The following is a 16,165-nucleotide window of genomic DNA, read 5'->3' as shown; positions in this document are numbered from 1 at the left end:
TGCAACTGGACCATACTTGCTCTCCGTTCCTTCTTTTTGGACCCCAAAGATGCCTCTCCTTACGCTCATCCTTCCCGTTGTAAAATAAAATACTTTAACACTTGTGTTGTTTATTTTTGTGTAACTGCAGAGAGAAAACATGTTATTTAAAATTAGTTATACTATGAGTAGCACATCATGAGTGTCTACTAGCTTTTAATGGTTAGCCTAGCACTAGCTGAAGGAATGAAACTATGAAATTAGACTCAAACTGAAAGCAAGGAAACATGAATTCTTGGATATTTACTAAGACACGTGTGTGTAGCCGACCTCTAAGGGTATTTTTCTCTATTTAGTATGAGTTTTAAGGGCGTATTTAATACTGGGTTAAAACTTTTATACTACGGTCCAAGCTGCGCTACTAGCAACCGTTGCTACCTTCCATGACGTAGCCGAGCGCGTCACGTCTGCATCAACGCGAGACTTCACACCTTCCCCCCCCCCCCCACCCGACTGATCCAACATGGCGCCGTAGGGACGTTATTATTGTTCCGTCGCTCCCTTCAATCTTTTTCGCTGTTCACCGAAAACGACGCGGAAAAACCGGGCTGAGCGGGTTCATGCGGGCATGAGAGCAACACCTGGATATAATGCTGAGATCCACCGGCTTCTTCCGCGGGATTGACTGTCCGTTTTACGCGGAATATAGCGAGAGCAAAGGCAGCAGAAATGGGTGTAACAGACCGTACTGTCACTTCAGGCACAGCCAGCAAAGACGGCTCTCTTACGGGGCTGCAGCCGATGTTAAAAAACTTCACTCGGCACAGAAAGGTGATTATGGCCAATGTTTTCACTAACTCAGGCTTTGCTGAATACCTAAATGTGATATTACTCGCAGAGGACGTGTGTGGACCGGACTGAGTTGGTAGAAAATGTGTCGGGGGGAAAAGGGGCAAATTAAACCAAAAGTGTTGATGTCAGCTGCACAGTGCAAACAATCACATTCACTGCATCTTATAAATTTGATATCCAGGTTCACGACCTGTGTTTACCTCACAAAGGGAAATTGAAGAGTCACAACAGGAGCAGAACAATAACACAACACGTATAAGTAACTTTGAAACTCGAAGCCATTATGAACGTCTATTATGCACAAAAGCACCCATATAAATTGTACCACATACTCAAGTACGCATGTTTATTTATCTAACACATTTCAACATATATATTCAAATGTCTTATTTTGTTGGACCAGCTGTCTGAAAATCAAATAATCAATTTACTGTGATGTAAGACAAAGAAAAGCAGCAAAGACACACATGTGAGAACCTGGAAATATTTAATATTTGGCATTTTTGCTTTAAAATGACTTAATGATTAATTTATTATCAAAATGGTTGCTGATTCATTTGCTTGAACTTAAATGTGAATTGTATAATTACATTGATGAAGTATTAATGAGCATTGGCCATATTATGGCTGATACCGGTTCTGCCGAATATGTTCAGTATCAGAGGCCAGAGGACTTGATCAGTACATCCCTAGTTGAAAGTGATTAGCTGAGTTTTAGTTAAGATTGTTTTGGTCAAATGTATTAAGGCTGTCTGTCTTTCATCCCTGCAGAACAAGGTTATGACCCATTCAACCCAGAAGTTGTAAGGCCTCAAGAGCAGCAGAATGGGAAGCCGGCTGCCTCGGGAGACCTCAGTGGTGCTCTGGAGATGGTCAACAAGGCCATCGAGGAGGTCCGCAGTGAGGTGGAGAGGGAGAAGAGGAAGCTCTCTCGCATTGGGGACGAACCATATGAACCCACCGGGAGCACCAGTTTGTCTTCATGTGATGCTGGTAAAGGCAAAGCATCAGGAGCAGCAGCAGCAGCAGCAGCAGCAGCAGCATCCACACACTCGGCCTATGATCCTGGGAGTTACCAGATGACATCAGGAGGGTATAATCCCGCACCTGGTTGTAGCAAGTACACCTTGGATTCAGACAACCAGGGGAACAATAGTAACTCAATGGAGTATGTTCCTACTTCAGTGAAAAAGCCTCTGTCTCGGACACAAACACACCAACTCCCCTCTCCTCCCCTCAGCCCAAAGTACTCAAACAGCACATCTTCCTCTAAGTGTAAATACACTGTGGACAATTCCAAACCATCTACAGATATGGAGTATGACCCGCTCTCCAACTACTCAGCGGGAATCGCAGGAAAGCGCAAGAGGGGCGAGAGTGCACATACTGTTAAAAAAGAGGGGAGCAAGTCACACAGACTACCAGTGTCGGATTTGTCCGATGAGGAGTATGTCATAGCAGTGAAAAAGCCACCGCAGCAGAGTGTGGACACAAAAAAGTACACTTTCTCTGACTCTGATGGGGAGAGCTCTGGAACAGAGTATCGACCCACCTCGCTTAGTAACCTCCAGCAGAGAAAAAACAACATTGGGTCAGCTGGAGAGAAGGAGAGAAAAGAAAGAACTAAACATATGCTAAATGCACTGACACAGAGGAATAAAGATGATTTGGCACAGGACTCAGACATCCAGGAAGATATTCAGGTAAAGGACAACCTGGAGAAAAAGAAAGTGGCTAGTCGAACTAGTCATGAGAAAAGTGGCAATTCTGAGAAAGTGCACAAACTTGAAAAGGAACTTAACAAAACATCAAATAGTAAGAGTGGCAGCAGCAGCAGCAGTAAGGATAAAGGATCATTAAAGAACTCAAACCAGGACTCTGCAAAGAAGGAGAACAAGAGTCATGGGAAGAAAGATGATAGGAAGAACACGGTTAAGGTTAAGACAAGTGACAAAGTTCACAGAGAAGACAAGAAAAGTGACAGTAAGATTAAAGCTGTGGAAAAAGTAAAAACTGACCCCAGCAAGCGAGATAAGGATACAGAAAACAGTGCAAGGGAAAGCAAGAAACCCAAGATTATAGACAAGGAAAAGGAGCACAGCAAGAATAAAGAGCGGCAACACAAAAATGGTAAACTTGATAGCAGTAAAAGAGAAAAGGATGTGAAGAAACTTAGTAAAAGCAGTTCTAGTAGCGGGAGCAGTAACAGTAAAGGGAGTTCTGTAATTAGTAAAGACAAGCTGAAGCAAAGCATCGGCTCATCAAACGGGAAGAAACCTGAGAAAAAACAGAGAACTCTGAGTCTAAGCCACGCCGATCTGTTCGGTGATGAGAGTCCAGAGGAGGCCGAACCGATGGAAGTGGTGGACGACGACGACGAAGAGGCAGAGGAAGTGCTGGTGAGGAAGTCCGCCGACGCTTTAAAGAGGGGTCGACTGAACAAGAGGAAAGCGTCAGAGCTGACTCCATCTTCGTCTGAGGACGAGGCCGACTGCAGCCAGGAGGGCGGCAGAGCAGATATGGACGAGGTCGACGGAGCTGCAATGGACTTCTCCAGTTTCCAGGATGATCTGGACTTTGACTCCGATCCCATGGAGGAGTGTTTGCGGATCTTTAATGAATCTAAGGATGTGAAGAGGGAAGACAAGGGAAGGCAAGCTAAGCAGGTATTGCTGTTACTGTCTCACCATGCTGTCGCCTTTTCCCATTTACCTCATGTGGTGTTTTCATTAAAGTCAAATTTGGCAATGACAGTTGGTGAGACTGAATGAATGATATCACGTTGTGCTCTCTCAGCCCTCTAGGGATTCAGATGAGGAGCAAGGCACAGAGGGCACTTTAACAACTCTCTTCCCTGGTCAGAAGAAGAGAGTCTCCCATTTCGTTGCCAAAGGAAATGTAAGTTTTTCACCTTGACGTCATTCTGCTTCTCATTCCCCGTGGTTTTCACAAGGCAAATTGAATTTATCCTTATATACTTCCTTATATATCATGCTTGCTTAGAAACCATTCATTATTATCACAGTAATACAAATTATTCTATAATTAAAATCCAACACCATCAGAGGAGGAAGTCTACAAAACCTGCTCACAGTGGCACACAGCTGTTTGGTTGAGAAGCAGTTTTGCCATTACCACTCCAGCCCTATCAGTCTCATTAGGACGGAGCTCTGTCCGCTGTTTAAATGATGCTTGTACATGAACCGATCGGCCCGTCTACCTGTCAAACAACATGTCAATAGCTCTGGTCTGTCAATGGCTCTTTACAAGCAACATGAGCCATCACTGTTGCAACTTCTCCTCACATGATGTTGTTGTGTTGCAATCCAAGTAATGTATGCCAATCAGAGTTTGGTTGTTTCTCTCCTTAATGAGACAAGAGTCTGTAACAAGTTCACTAAATAGTTGATCCTGTTCTTTAATAACTATTTAATTGAAATTGTTGATCCATATGATGTTAGAATGGTTGGTGACATGACTTGAGGAAAAGGTTACTTGGAGTAAGCGTTTCTTGTTGCACTTTATCACCAAACATTTATTCACATTAATATCTTTTCATTTTCTTGGATATTCTGCTTAAAGTTTTAGATGTATTAGATGCACATTTGCTTTTACAAACAGGAGAAATGGACAGGCACATAAATGGAAGTTCTCAGCTCTGTGTGGCTCTGTGCTGGTGACCTGCAGCCTGTCTTTGCGAACATGTACATGAAAGCCAGAGGCAGCGATGGGAAACCCCTCAGATTACAACAACAGAATCTGCTGGAGTTCAGTACAGGTAGCTCAGGTGGTGCTTCAGGAAGTTCACGCTGGTATCAGAGCCTCCAAGGAAACAAACAGTGAAAGCATAACACGAAAATAATGAAACTAAAGTTGCAGCTGGGGGTTTCCAGTCGCTGTAGATTGTTTAAATGTGCCATCCGATTTGACAGTAAGCAACCAGCTGTCAGTGTTTCCACAGAGTTCATAGGCTAAGCAGTCTGTCAGAGATCTGGTTGTCTGATCAATAGGCCATCAGTTAATCAGGGTGCTCTGACAGCATGGCTTTGCTGAACTACACTGTCCATGGCTACTTCATTAAAAGCTCAGTTTGTAGAGTTTTATTTTGTCCATATAAAGTTGGGGTTAATTCACATAATCACACAAGTCAAATGTTTCTTAAGAGAAGAAGTGAACTGTTCAAGCACTGATCAATGCCGAAAATATGAGCTTGTTTTACTTCTATTATGAATGTACAGCATGACCCCCCCCCCCCCCCAATTTAATTAATGAAGTAGTGCAGTATTTCACTCTCAGTGATGTGATGTCAAGCTCTTTTCTCGTCCTCTTCTCATGCAGACACATAAGGGATGTTATTTTATACAACAAAACAAAAGGTTAAATACTAATTTAACAGAATTAAATCCTCCAACAATCCTTTCAGTACTGTGGATAGCACCACTGAGCCAGATGTGACAATACACTTAATGTTATTCTTGCAAGTCACTGTTTAATTCGGCTCTATATGCAGCATGCAGCAAACGTATACATTAAATAAAAAATATAATTACAACATGCAACAGAACAATGTGCTGTCATTGTTAAAATAAATAGGCTACAGTATCTGCCTACTTGTCTGCTTTGATGACAGATCAGATACATTTTATATAAATAACTCAGCAGATGCAAGGATTTAAAGACCGGAGGGGGAGGGGATCCCTACCATCCCTCCGGCAAATCAGACCCTGGCCTTAATATTTTGTGTGGGCCACCCAAGAATGACACTCTCCATATTAAAAACACAGTGGTAATTTTTTAATGAAATGTATTCCTCTCTGTCAGACTGATGCACCTTCTAAGTCTGTGATGCGGCCGTACAAGAGGCCCTCGGCCCAGGAGGTTTGTTACCAACGTATGCAGATGGCGCAGCAGCAAGCCACTCAGCTTTCTGCTTCAGTCAAAGCGGCCTCACAGATCTCCAGTCCCAGCTCCTCTGGAGAGAGGAAGAGAATAGCGCACCGTCCCAGCCCACTGATGTCCTCCTCCAAAACAAGTACGAACACATCCACTCTTCTATAATGTAGCAGGATTTAGCTTTTATTTTTATTTTTAAATAAGTTGTGCAAAAATATTACTGCTTTTACTCTTATAATTTCCTAATATGTGAAGATGATAACTTAAAAAATATGTGTAATGGTCTCTAACTCTTCTCTCTGAAGGACAGAAATTGAACTATTTCGACTGTTTTAAGCATGTGTGTGTTTAATCACAGCAGGCTCTGCGGATGCTAAACCAGCCAGCAGTCGAGTGTTAACCCCCAACCAGACCCATCAATCTGTCAAGGCTCAAACCACAGCTGGCATCATGTCCAAGACCATGTCCACTGTCTCACAGAAGAGAGTGGCTCATATGCCCACCATGAAGGTATCTATTGAGTTCTATAACTCTCTGAATTAGTCACTTGGCACAATCTTATAGCTGTCGTTTGTCTTTACACAACTTGAAAATATAATGCTGCAAGGACGTCTTTTATCGATGTAATAATTATTTTTCTGAAAGTTTGTTGTGACTTTTTTCTGCTTATCCCTGCATAACCTTGACGATTACTGGTAGAGTTGGATCGCCTTTCTAGAGACAAATGTTTATTTAACCCGTAAAATTTGACTTACTGTCAATGTTCTCTCTCTGATTTGACTTTGTCAGAGTACTTCAATGAAGCGCCCCGTCATCCCCATTGAGTTTGGAGCCAAAGTGCCCAACAACGTCCGCCAGCGCTACCTCACCGCCTTCATAGATGAGTGTGTCAAATTTTGCCCATCCGACGACATTGCCTTCCAGATGGTATGAATAACACCCTCTTAGCTGCTATCTGATTTGGTTTAAGAGCATCTTTTTCCCATTTTTGCATAACTCATTGGTCATGAAGCTGCAAAGTTGGAAAATGGAAAGCTTTTATCACACTCTTTTTTGTATGCCTTGAGTAAGTTCTCCAGTAGAAGAAGTTGTGGTTTTGACAGTGACCGAAGTTTCATTCTTTTTCAGGGACTCGATGAGGAGAAGCTGGTGTATGATCGCAGCAACAGTAAGAACATCTACCTGAACGTAGCTGTCAACACGCTGAAGAAGCTCCGCGGCAAGAGCAGCTCCTGTCCCTCCCCTGTCAGCAGTATGTCCCCTCAGTCCTGTGATAAAGTGTAGTTTAACATGCAGTATTTACTCTGTCAGTGTGTAGATGTTGCTTTTGTTCACATGCATGAACACAAATCTTCACAAATTTAAGGATAGCATCAAATGTATAATAATAATTTCACTATTAAGCCTCTCGCTCTATGACAAAATGCATATACGAGCATGAAAAGAGTGTTTGAGCAGAGAATAAACAGTTGTATGGAGGGTTCAGTGTTAATCTGTGTGTGTGTGTGTGTGTGTGTGTGTGTGTGTGTGTGTGTGTGTGTGTGTGTGTGTGTGTGTGTGTGTGTGTGTGTGTGTGTGTGTGTGTGTGTGTGTGTGTGTGTGTGTGTGTGTGTTGTTAACAGAGGAGCCAGGGTCAGCTGCTAACAGGAGGATCCAATCCCACGAGGATGTTCTGGGAGGTCGTCTGGCTGCCACAACAAGCTTCACTATCAATAGGATGGGTAAACAGCAGGAGGAGAAGCTCATCGGTGAGGATCGACTTAGGTCTTCATTTTATTTTGTTCTCCTGTTGCGTTTTGTTTATGACTCCCACTGAGTGGCTTAATTGCAACGACATGAAACATGTTTACACTGGAATTTATTTTGACACACTTCAGTTTTTCTCCTTTACATTTGCCTTTGTTCCTTTTTTCCCTCATTGTATTGTTTGGTTACGAAAAAATCCCGACTTTATCTCTACATTCGAAAAAGACAAGCAAGGAAGTAACTGAAAGACTCTTTGTGTCAAGTAGAGGCTTTTGGACTTTTTCAACCCTGTTCTTCTTTTGTTTTCTCAGTGATGTGTTCGAGGCTTTTATACTAAAAGTGAAACTGTTCAAATTGCCATGTGACTTCCTCCAGGTCCTGTTTACTGCAAACTACCTCCTCATGACCTCACGTCAGAGGGAGCATGCTTACAAAGCTACTGTTTTGGGAGGGATTGTTGATTTAGTCGGTCAGGAACAGGAAATTAATTAATAAATACTTCGCTCTCTGCTGCTCTGATATGCAACTCTGCATAACGTTGACACAACAGTATTTATTATAACATTTTCCTGGTTAAAAAAAAAGCTGTGAAAATCTTCTATGTCTGTGTCTTTACCCTTTCAGTTTTGGTTTTATGACATGATTACACACAGACAACATTTGTTTTACTTGTTGCTCTGACCCTCTGCAGGAGTCACACTGTATAGGAAGCTGAAGGCGTATCTGATGACAGAGGAGCAGCTCCAGGAGCACGGTTACCCGAGAACGAACCCTGAGGCCCCTGGCAAGGCCATCATATACAACCTCCCAGAGAAAAAGGCCATTGCAGACCGTAAGCAACTACACGACCCCACAGATCTCCCAAATTCTTGATAATTAACACTACTCATTTCTAATTTCTAATACTATTTACCGTAACATATAAGGGAAATACACATGAGGGTTAACAGAAAGGCATTTGTGGTTTATTTTACTCAACAAAGCATAGTAGAAATGTCAAATTCAGCAGAAAATGTCCTGCCGAGCCGACTGAAATAAAGATAAATAAACTATTCAGAAAATCTGAACTTCAACATAACAAAGTGGTGCGAGGTGAGTAGGAGCCTCAAGGCTACCAGCATTGGGCAGGTCTTAACTTATCTAACCCTTATGGCTTCCACCCAATGAACAACCTGCAACATACGCACACAAGCCCTGGCAGAGGCCCTGCGGCTACCATATATTAACATTCATGAATGTGGTTTGATTTTCCAGCGAAATTACTAATCTGTAATGTTTTCCCAGCATTCACCAAGATATGCTGTCGATGTGGCGCTGAGTATAAAATCAACATCAACGGCAACTGTGTGCGGAAAGAAGAATGTGCTTTTCACTGGGGACGTTTGCGCAGACATAAAGGTGCGTTTGTTTGTATTTTTTTGTGTGTGAATGGTCTCTCCACCCCTCCTGTTCTCAACTTGTATTTACTTCCATCTCTTTACTTCCAACTCTCATCCTCTCCATCAGTCTCTGGAGGCTGGGAAACCATCTACAGCTGCTGCGCCGGGGCTGTGGGCTCTCCTGGTTGCTCAGTTTCAAAGGTATCATCCTTTCTCAAGCCAACAGCTTTTAGATTTTCCATTGAGCTTTTTAAAGTTTTAATCTCAAATATTTTCATTTAAAGTCACTATATATTGCTGAATGATGTAACACAATGGTGATTGAGCATTTGGTCCACTGATTGTTAAGAGCTAGGTGTTGGCGGTTACTTTTCCATTAGTGGTTGATCCATCAGAGATGATAGGCGGACCGAACGCAATAGACTTGCTCTTCAATTCACTTGTGGTCCACTCTGTCTGTCCGCGCGTCATGGATAAGTAAATAGCTGCAGGTCTGTGAGTCTGGGGTAGATGAGCTTTGTTTGAGTGGTCACCGCAGTAATCCATGCTCTGAGAGATTGAGGTTTGAGACCCTATGTGGGAACCTTACTTTGCAAAATAGTTTATTGATGAACACTTATTTTAGTACTTTAAAATAATAAAAGCAAAAATTGTTACATCTGTTTCCACTTTTGAGTACAAATACAAATACTGGGCTCTCTGCACTTCCCCAACAGTGATACTGTTTGGAGGTAAAGTGAAGTCCAAAAACGTACCTGCAATTACAGCTTAGCGCCATATGGTGCTGCCAAAGAGAATGAAATGGAGATCTTCGAGATTGTCACTTTAAGAAGTATAATATCTGGGTTCTCATAACGGCTCAGTGGGTTACTGTGGACATTCAATGGGACATTTCGAAACTTGACTTCTTTGCCTTCAAGTTCAAACACCAAAAACGTATCTATAATGACTACACTACAGCCTTCCTCTTAATTAGTAGTTTTCTGCACAAATCTATATATTTATTTATTTGTTTGTTTAGTTATTTATTTACTTTTAATAAACAACCCCAGACTTAAAATATTTCACATTTCCACAGCAACATGTTCAAGATGGGCGTAAAGAGACATTTGACGGCTACGTCTCAACGTTCAGTAAATATCTACCACCAGATGGAAATGGAGGGGTGTTTGCCTTGGACTGTGAAATGGTAAGTCAGGTTTTTAAAAATGTTTCGACCTTGAACAAGTAAAAAACCTGAATGCCTGAAAATCCTATTTTTATTTTGAGTTAACTTAATGTAACAGTAAAAAACTGCCCTTTCTTTCAGTGCTGACTAGTTTAGTAAATTATGATGCTAATTAATGATTGAATGCTGGGTAAATAATGAATCACTTTTCAGTTTTACTGTGCAGTGGTGCACAGTGCCATATTGTTTATATTTTACAGTCATCACACTCACTTGTTTTGCCTCCCTGGAAACAGTGTTACACAACGCAGGGCCTGGAGCTGACGAGGGTGACGGTCATTGACTCCGAACTGAAAGTCATCTACGACACGTTTGTCAAACCTGAGAGCAAAGTGGTCGACTACAACACACGGTGAGTTTTTCCCCCTTGCACCTAGGTGCTAATTCGTAGATTACTTGGTGAACAAATAATTGTCAGCGGTAGCCTTGTCTTGAATTAATTTAGGTGAGAAGTCCAACTGTTTACCATAAAGATGGTCCATGAAACAATCAGTGTTGTAAAGGAAGTACATCTTGTACTTGATTGACAGGTTTTCAGGTGTGACAGAGGAGGACTTGGAGAGTTCCACCATCACCCTCAGAGACGTTCAGGCAGTGCTTCTCAGTATGTTCAGCGCTGAGTCCATCCTCATAGGACACAGTCTGGAAAGTGACCTCCTGGCTCTCAAGGTAGTCTTGTTCTGATTTCAGCTTCATTAGTCTTTAACACTTCATGTGACAGTTTTGTGTTTCATTTGATTTTATAATGATATGATGAGGCAAAATCCTCCTAATAACATAGTTTATATATTTCTGTTTTCCCAAATAAAATCTTCAAAAGAGAACGATAACTGAAAATACAGTATCACAACACATATCATAAATAAGCCATATGATAAACATGAGGGTCCTGTTTAGACTTACCATAACTGGCAATTAACAATGAATGCTGTTCTTTATTTATTGAAGGTTTTTTTTTTAATATATATTCAGTGTCAATTGTGGCTTCTGTTCTTACTACTACTATCAACAATTACACTGGCATTGTTAACATTACATTAGTAAAAAATATAATTTATGTCAAAGAACAAAATACAGCATGCTTCATTTAATTCTTATTAAAACAGCCAAAAAGTTTGAGAACCACTGCTGTGTAGACAATCAGTAATCCACGTGGATGAATTTCATTTATTAGAAAGGTTTTCAGTATTTCTATGCCTGTAGCGCTAATGTACGGCACAAAATGAATTTATTTGATTGGAGAAAACATCATAAGAACCTTTGTTCCAGGTTATTCCAGCTGAAATAAAAGTAAAACCCTTGAAGTAATGCTTTGTCTGTCCTTCTCTGTTTCTCTCTGTCTGTATCTCTCGATTGCAGCTTATTCACAGTTCAGTCGTAGACACAGCCATCGTGTTCCCTCACCGACTCGGCTTACCTTACAAACGTGCCTTGAGGAATCTGATGGCCGACCACCTCAAACGCATCATCCAGGACAACGGTGAGAAAAAAAATCAAACAGAACAGGCAGTAGTTATATTATTACTGTTATAAACTTTATTATGGGAGTTTTTTTAATTGTGTATTACTCATACATAAGTTTAGTTAAAACAATTACATAAATTATGACATTTCTAGGATTCAAATAAGGTAAAACTATCAGCAAACTGAATGTTTTTCAACCTAAATGAAATAAATATGCATGTATGTATGTGGCAACATATATCAGTAAGAACAGATCCATTCTCATAAATTGTTATTTGACTGCATTACAACCATTTGACCAACAGATGTCACACCTCTGCAAACTCATGTGTTTTTACTCAAGTGTTGAACTCATTTTTAATACAGTTGACCAAAATGAGTCAAGCCTTGATTCTTCATCACTTGATGAAACATCTTACTAAAATATTAAGTCCTGTCTGGGATTAATAAAAAAGGTTACAGCATGAAACAGACTTCAACATTAACATGTCTTACAGTTGTCATCATTTTTAAACACCATTAATAACATCAACACAACTTTCTTTTCTTAATTCATTTATACTGTTTACTGTTACCAGATTATTAGAAAGTTGGTTTAGTTTTGTGCTATTGTTGCTGTTGTCAACAGGTCAGCAAACAATGAATTGATCCTACTTACAAGTGTTGTGTATCCAAATCCTTATGTATTTTATTCCTCTGTGCCATAGATGCGTCAGTGAGGCCCACTGCTGCACTGGGTGACATGACATGTTCCTTTGCCCTGAAGGTTACAGTTGCATTAGTGTGTGTTTAGAAACCATTCTAAAGAGTAAAAACAGCAATGTTTTCTGTCTCAGGAGAGTTGTTCCTTGTACGGCAGATGCCACTGTGCATGCACAGGAACGCGTTTCCATTCACAGGGCTTTGCTCATCTGTTGTGCTACAAATCACAACCTCTTTAAAGAGGTTGTGATATGTTGCACAACAAACTAGCAAAGCCATAGTGGTGTCTACTGTAAAAACAACTACTCTGCAGAGCATGAAAATGTGATTGCTGTTAAGAACTCTTTAGAGCCGTATCTAAACAAACTACAATAAATATTGTCTTTGGATCGAAGGGAACATATCACCCAATACAACAGTGTAGCTCACTGATGTGTTTTTGGTGGTTTATGGACAACACCGAAGACCTACAGCACAGAGGAATAAGATATGTGAGGCTTTGGATAAACACACAATACTTTAAAGTAGCATCATTTCATTGCTGGCTTGGCGCCGCACATGAAATTGGTTTACAATAAGAAAAAAATAGAAAATCATCAGCCTTATGCTTTAAGATATACTTGATGTTGTAATAAAATGGAAACTGTCATGCTATCGTAAGTTCTTACAAATTTAGTAACGCAGTATTCAGGAATATAAAAATATTTTGTCATTTGTTCATGTGTTTGCAGTGGATGGCCATGACTCGAGTGAAGATGCGTCCGCCTGCATGGAGCTGATGTTTTGGAAGATAAAGGAGGATGCAAAGGTCAAAAGATGACCTCTGACCCCTCGACTCCACCTTTGTCAGTTGCACTTCATGCCTTCATGTTGGTTGCAGGGAGACACCGAGGAGATTGTTCAGGAGGCGGGATGGTTCAGCACAGTTGGAAGTTTTCAGCAGAAATATCCTGAGAAGAGCTTTACCTCCTGTCGTACTTGAGAAGTGTCAGTCCCTTCAAAGCAATAGGAGCTCAAACGATCAGTGTTTCATTACTTTATTTCAGTTATAAATAATGTTAGTTAAAATGTATTTCTGTTTATTTGAGCAGTGTCTTTTAATGGCAGCGGGCTCTTAAAACCATTTATAAATAAAACCTTTCTATAGCAGAACTACTTCAAATGGCAGGGCATTGTCCGCTGAACAATGACGATTAGTATGATATTCATGCCAGGCTGTGTCTTCAGCCTAAATTGCACTATAGAAACGCTCTTGTTGTATAGGGCCCAAGTCTGAGTACCTCATTTGTGTTATAATGCATACACTTCTAATGAATAACACGTTACTTGTTCCTAGTTACACTTAAGTGCATTGACGTCTTAGAGTCTGTTGAACATTACTATGTAAATGCACTTGTGTTTTTCACGTTGCACCTCATTTTATCTGCCGCCAATGCTCTGTTTGCACAGCGGTTCTCATCAAGTTAATTTTGTTGGCTCTCCAGCCTGAACTAATCCTATAATACTTGATCATAAATAAAGACCCGTAGCAGAAATGTAAAGTCTCTGCTGCTTCCTATTTGGTATAGTTTGAATGGAATATATATCACTGTATTTTGTAGTTCAGACAAAAACGCTGACTATATCCACCACTGTCTCCGTGTCATGTGCACTGCATGAAATAGAATCACAGGAATCATTGTTACAGCAGGTATGACATGTCGTTCCTCCGTTAATACAAAGTTAGCATCAGTGATATTGAATTAGGACTGAATTACTAATAAGAAACAGTGCGTATCAGCTAACATGTGCAGTTTTATGTTGATGATGACTGAAGAAATACCACAGTGCTGTAAATATGCTTTTTTTCCTTTTTGTATTTGTTTATTTTTGGTTGTTTATCTTTTTCTATTAAAAGGTATTCGTTAAAAGGCGACGTTGCTCTGTGTTTTTTACGCCTGGACCGTCCCTTCCCTGCGCAAATAGTTTCTGACAGTGTGACAGCTTTTTCTAAGTACAGTGATGGGCCTCTTGTATTTCGTCCGTCCAGGCTATATGTCCTTTTTAACAGCAGGTGCAGCGGCCGTAATTCTCCTTTCTTCAGCAGATGTGTAAATTGGAGAAAATAGGAGTGAAATGCTAAACTGAGAGGCCCATCCTTTCTTCGGTGCGTTTGCCTATTAAGCTCCTCCCGTCACATGTCAGTATGCATTTCCCCAGGCCAGGCCACAAACCCCAGGTATTAAAAGAGCCAGTTAGCTCAGATCAATAGCTACACAATGTTCCAGTGACAGGGAGGGGGGCTTCCTAGTGTTTATTGAGTGTTGCAAAGATTTTGAACATGTGGAGCAAAGCAGCTTAGAGGGGTCGTCTTCATTATCAAATTCGATCAGTGCCTCTCTTTCTCTCTCTTCTGTGATCACCTTTGACTAGAGGGGGTCACGAGGGGGAATCTGCTCTGAAACTGACCCCATGCTGGGAGATGGAGAGCTGCATTATGTCTGAGCCAGAGCAAAGAAACACTGAACTTTACTGCTCATGGTATGTACTGCAGGGTTGCAACTAATGATGATTTTCATCATCAGTTCATCTTTTAAGTTTATCTATTCATTGGTTTGTCCAGAAAATGTCCGAAAATAGAGAAAAATTCCATACAATTTCTTACATTTTAAAGTCTTATTTTGTCCAACATACAGTACAAAGCTGAAAGATACTCTGTTAACTATCATAAAAGATAAAGAAAGGTAGCAAATCCTCAAGTTTGAGACACTGAAACTAGCAGATATTTGACATTTTTGCTTTTAAAATGACTAAAACGATTATCAAAACAGTTACATCAGTTGATAAATCGTTTCAGCTTTGGTGGTATTATGAAAAAAGTTCTTTATCTGTTTCATCATTAACTGATTGACAGCACTTAAAAGATCTAGCTAATGCAGAAGGTGTCAGAAGAAACTGCAGAAGATACATTTTAACAATCAAAATACCTGAGAGCAAGAACATAAAAGACAACATACAGTACATGTATGACCTCCTCTCAAGTTTAAATGAAACTCCAGCTTGCCTGAAAGTGGACCTAAATCTTTACTTACACAGTTTGTTTTGTCGGTGGGCTTTAAAAGATGAGGATGAAAAGATGACGGCTTGAAAAGACCAGGGTCTGTATTCTCTCTGCGGTCTAAGTTCACCCTAGCACCCCGGTCTAGCCCACTGTGGGTGCCTTTGACCCCCGGGACACCCACAGCTGCCTGTCCCTCTCTCTGTCTTTAATCTATAGCACTCCCGCCTAATTAACGGACTGATCTTTACTCAGTCCCTTGTATTGATCTGCTGGTGTAGCTGCTTATTGCCATGCTCCCAGGGGCCAGGCAGGCGATCATAAGAAGATAATTGGAAGGTAATAGGACTTCTAATAAAGAAGGAATTATTAGAGTCTAATGCATTTTCAGACCCACAACTCTCATATCTGTAAAATCAGGCCAATCGATGAAAAGGTTTTTTTGCTTCAAGCTGTCATAAAACTATCCTCATTTAAATTCTGCTTTCTGAACCAGAGCTATCTACATGTATGTATGTTTGAGATTTTTTTTGTGTGTACTCTGTGTGTTTGCAGCCAGGTCAGTGTCAGTCTAAGCCCTGAGTGTGTCATAGTCAGTGTCAGGCCTCACAGCGTGATCCTGGCACTCAGAGGGGCTTAAAAAGAGCCACTGACCCGCCGCCCGCTCTCTCTGTCTCTCTCGGGTCAAAGGCCAGTCGGCCCTATCGATTCCCCTCGATGAAGAAGTCTTTAGCTCCTCCGCCTGCTCTCCCCTCTTTGGCCCACATGCTCGCGTACCACCATCGCGGCCCCAAAGGCCTCTCAATTGTGTTTTGCATACCGATCGATTCCAGTTTGTGTCCAAGGGGGCCTTCCTTTGAGATAACTGACGACTACGAAGGTCCC

At 41.1% G+C, this 16,165-nt stretch overlaps 1 protein-coding gene across 2 annotated transcripts; it reads left to right on the top strand.

The window, feature by feature from the left end:
- Positions 1–498: 498 nt before the first annotated feature.
- On the top strand, positions 499–14,150 carry rexo1 (REX1, RNA exonuclease 1 homolog). Of its 2 annotated transcripts, none has more exons than XM_062424626.1 (16): positions 499–810; positions 1,603–3,497; positions 3,628–3,729; positions 5,653–5,863; positions 6,086–6,234; positions 6,514–6,651; positions 6,853–6,976; positions 7,347–7,472; positions 8,162–8,302; positions 8,755–8,868; positions 8,977–9,050; positions 9,928–10,038; positions 10,314–10,429; positions 10,608–10,746; positions 11,437–11,557; positions 12,975–14,150. In XM_062424626.1, the coding sequence occupies exons 1-16, from the start codon at positions 630–632 to the stop codon at positions 13,061–13,063; spliced, it is 3,831 nt and encodes a 1,276-aa protein (XP_062280610.1). In that variant the 5' UTR covers positions 499–629; the 3' UTR covers positions 13,064–14,150. The 2 variants fall into 2 exon arrangements, with proteins under 2 accessions (XP_062280610.1, XP_062280609.1); XM_062424625.1 differs by having other exon boundaries at positions 6,083–6,234.
- The last annotated feature ends 2,015 nt before the right edge of the window (positions 14,151–16,165 follow it).

The sequence above is a fragment of the Scomber scombrus genome, chromosome 8 (genome assembly GCF_963691925.1).
Source record: "Scomber scombrus chromosome 8, fScoSco1.1, whole genome shotgun sequence".
NCBI classification, from domain to species: Eukaryota; Metazoa; Chordata; class Actinopteri; order Scombriformes; family Scombridae; genus Scomber; species Scomber scombrus.
Note: the sequence above shows the minus strand (reverse complement) of the source record. Positions and strands in the feature narration are given on the sequence as shown.

Bases quoted from the DNA above. Each gene is read 5' to 3' on its own strand.
- rexo1 (XM_062424625.1), top strand. From the start codon at position 630: ATGCTGAGATCCACCGGCTTCTTCCGCGGGATTGACTGTCCGTTTTAC. The intron at 9,051-9,927 runs GTATCATCCTTT...ACATTTCCACAG, and splicing joins CTGGTTGCTCAGTTTCAAAG to CAACATGTTCAAGATGGGCG. The intron at 10,039-10,313 runs GTAAGTCAGGTT...CCCTGGAAACAG, and splicing joins TTGCCTTGGACTGTGAAATG to TGTTACACAACGCAGGGCCT.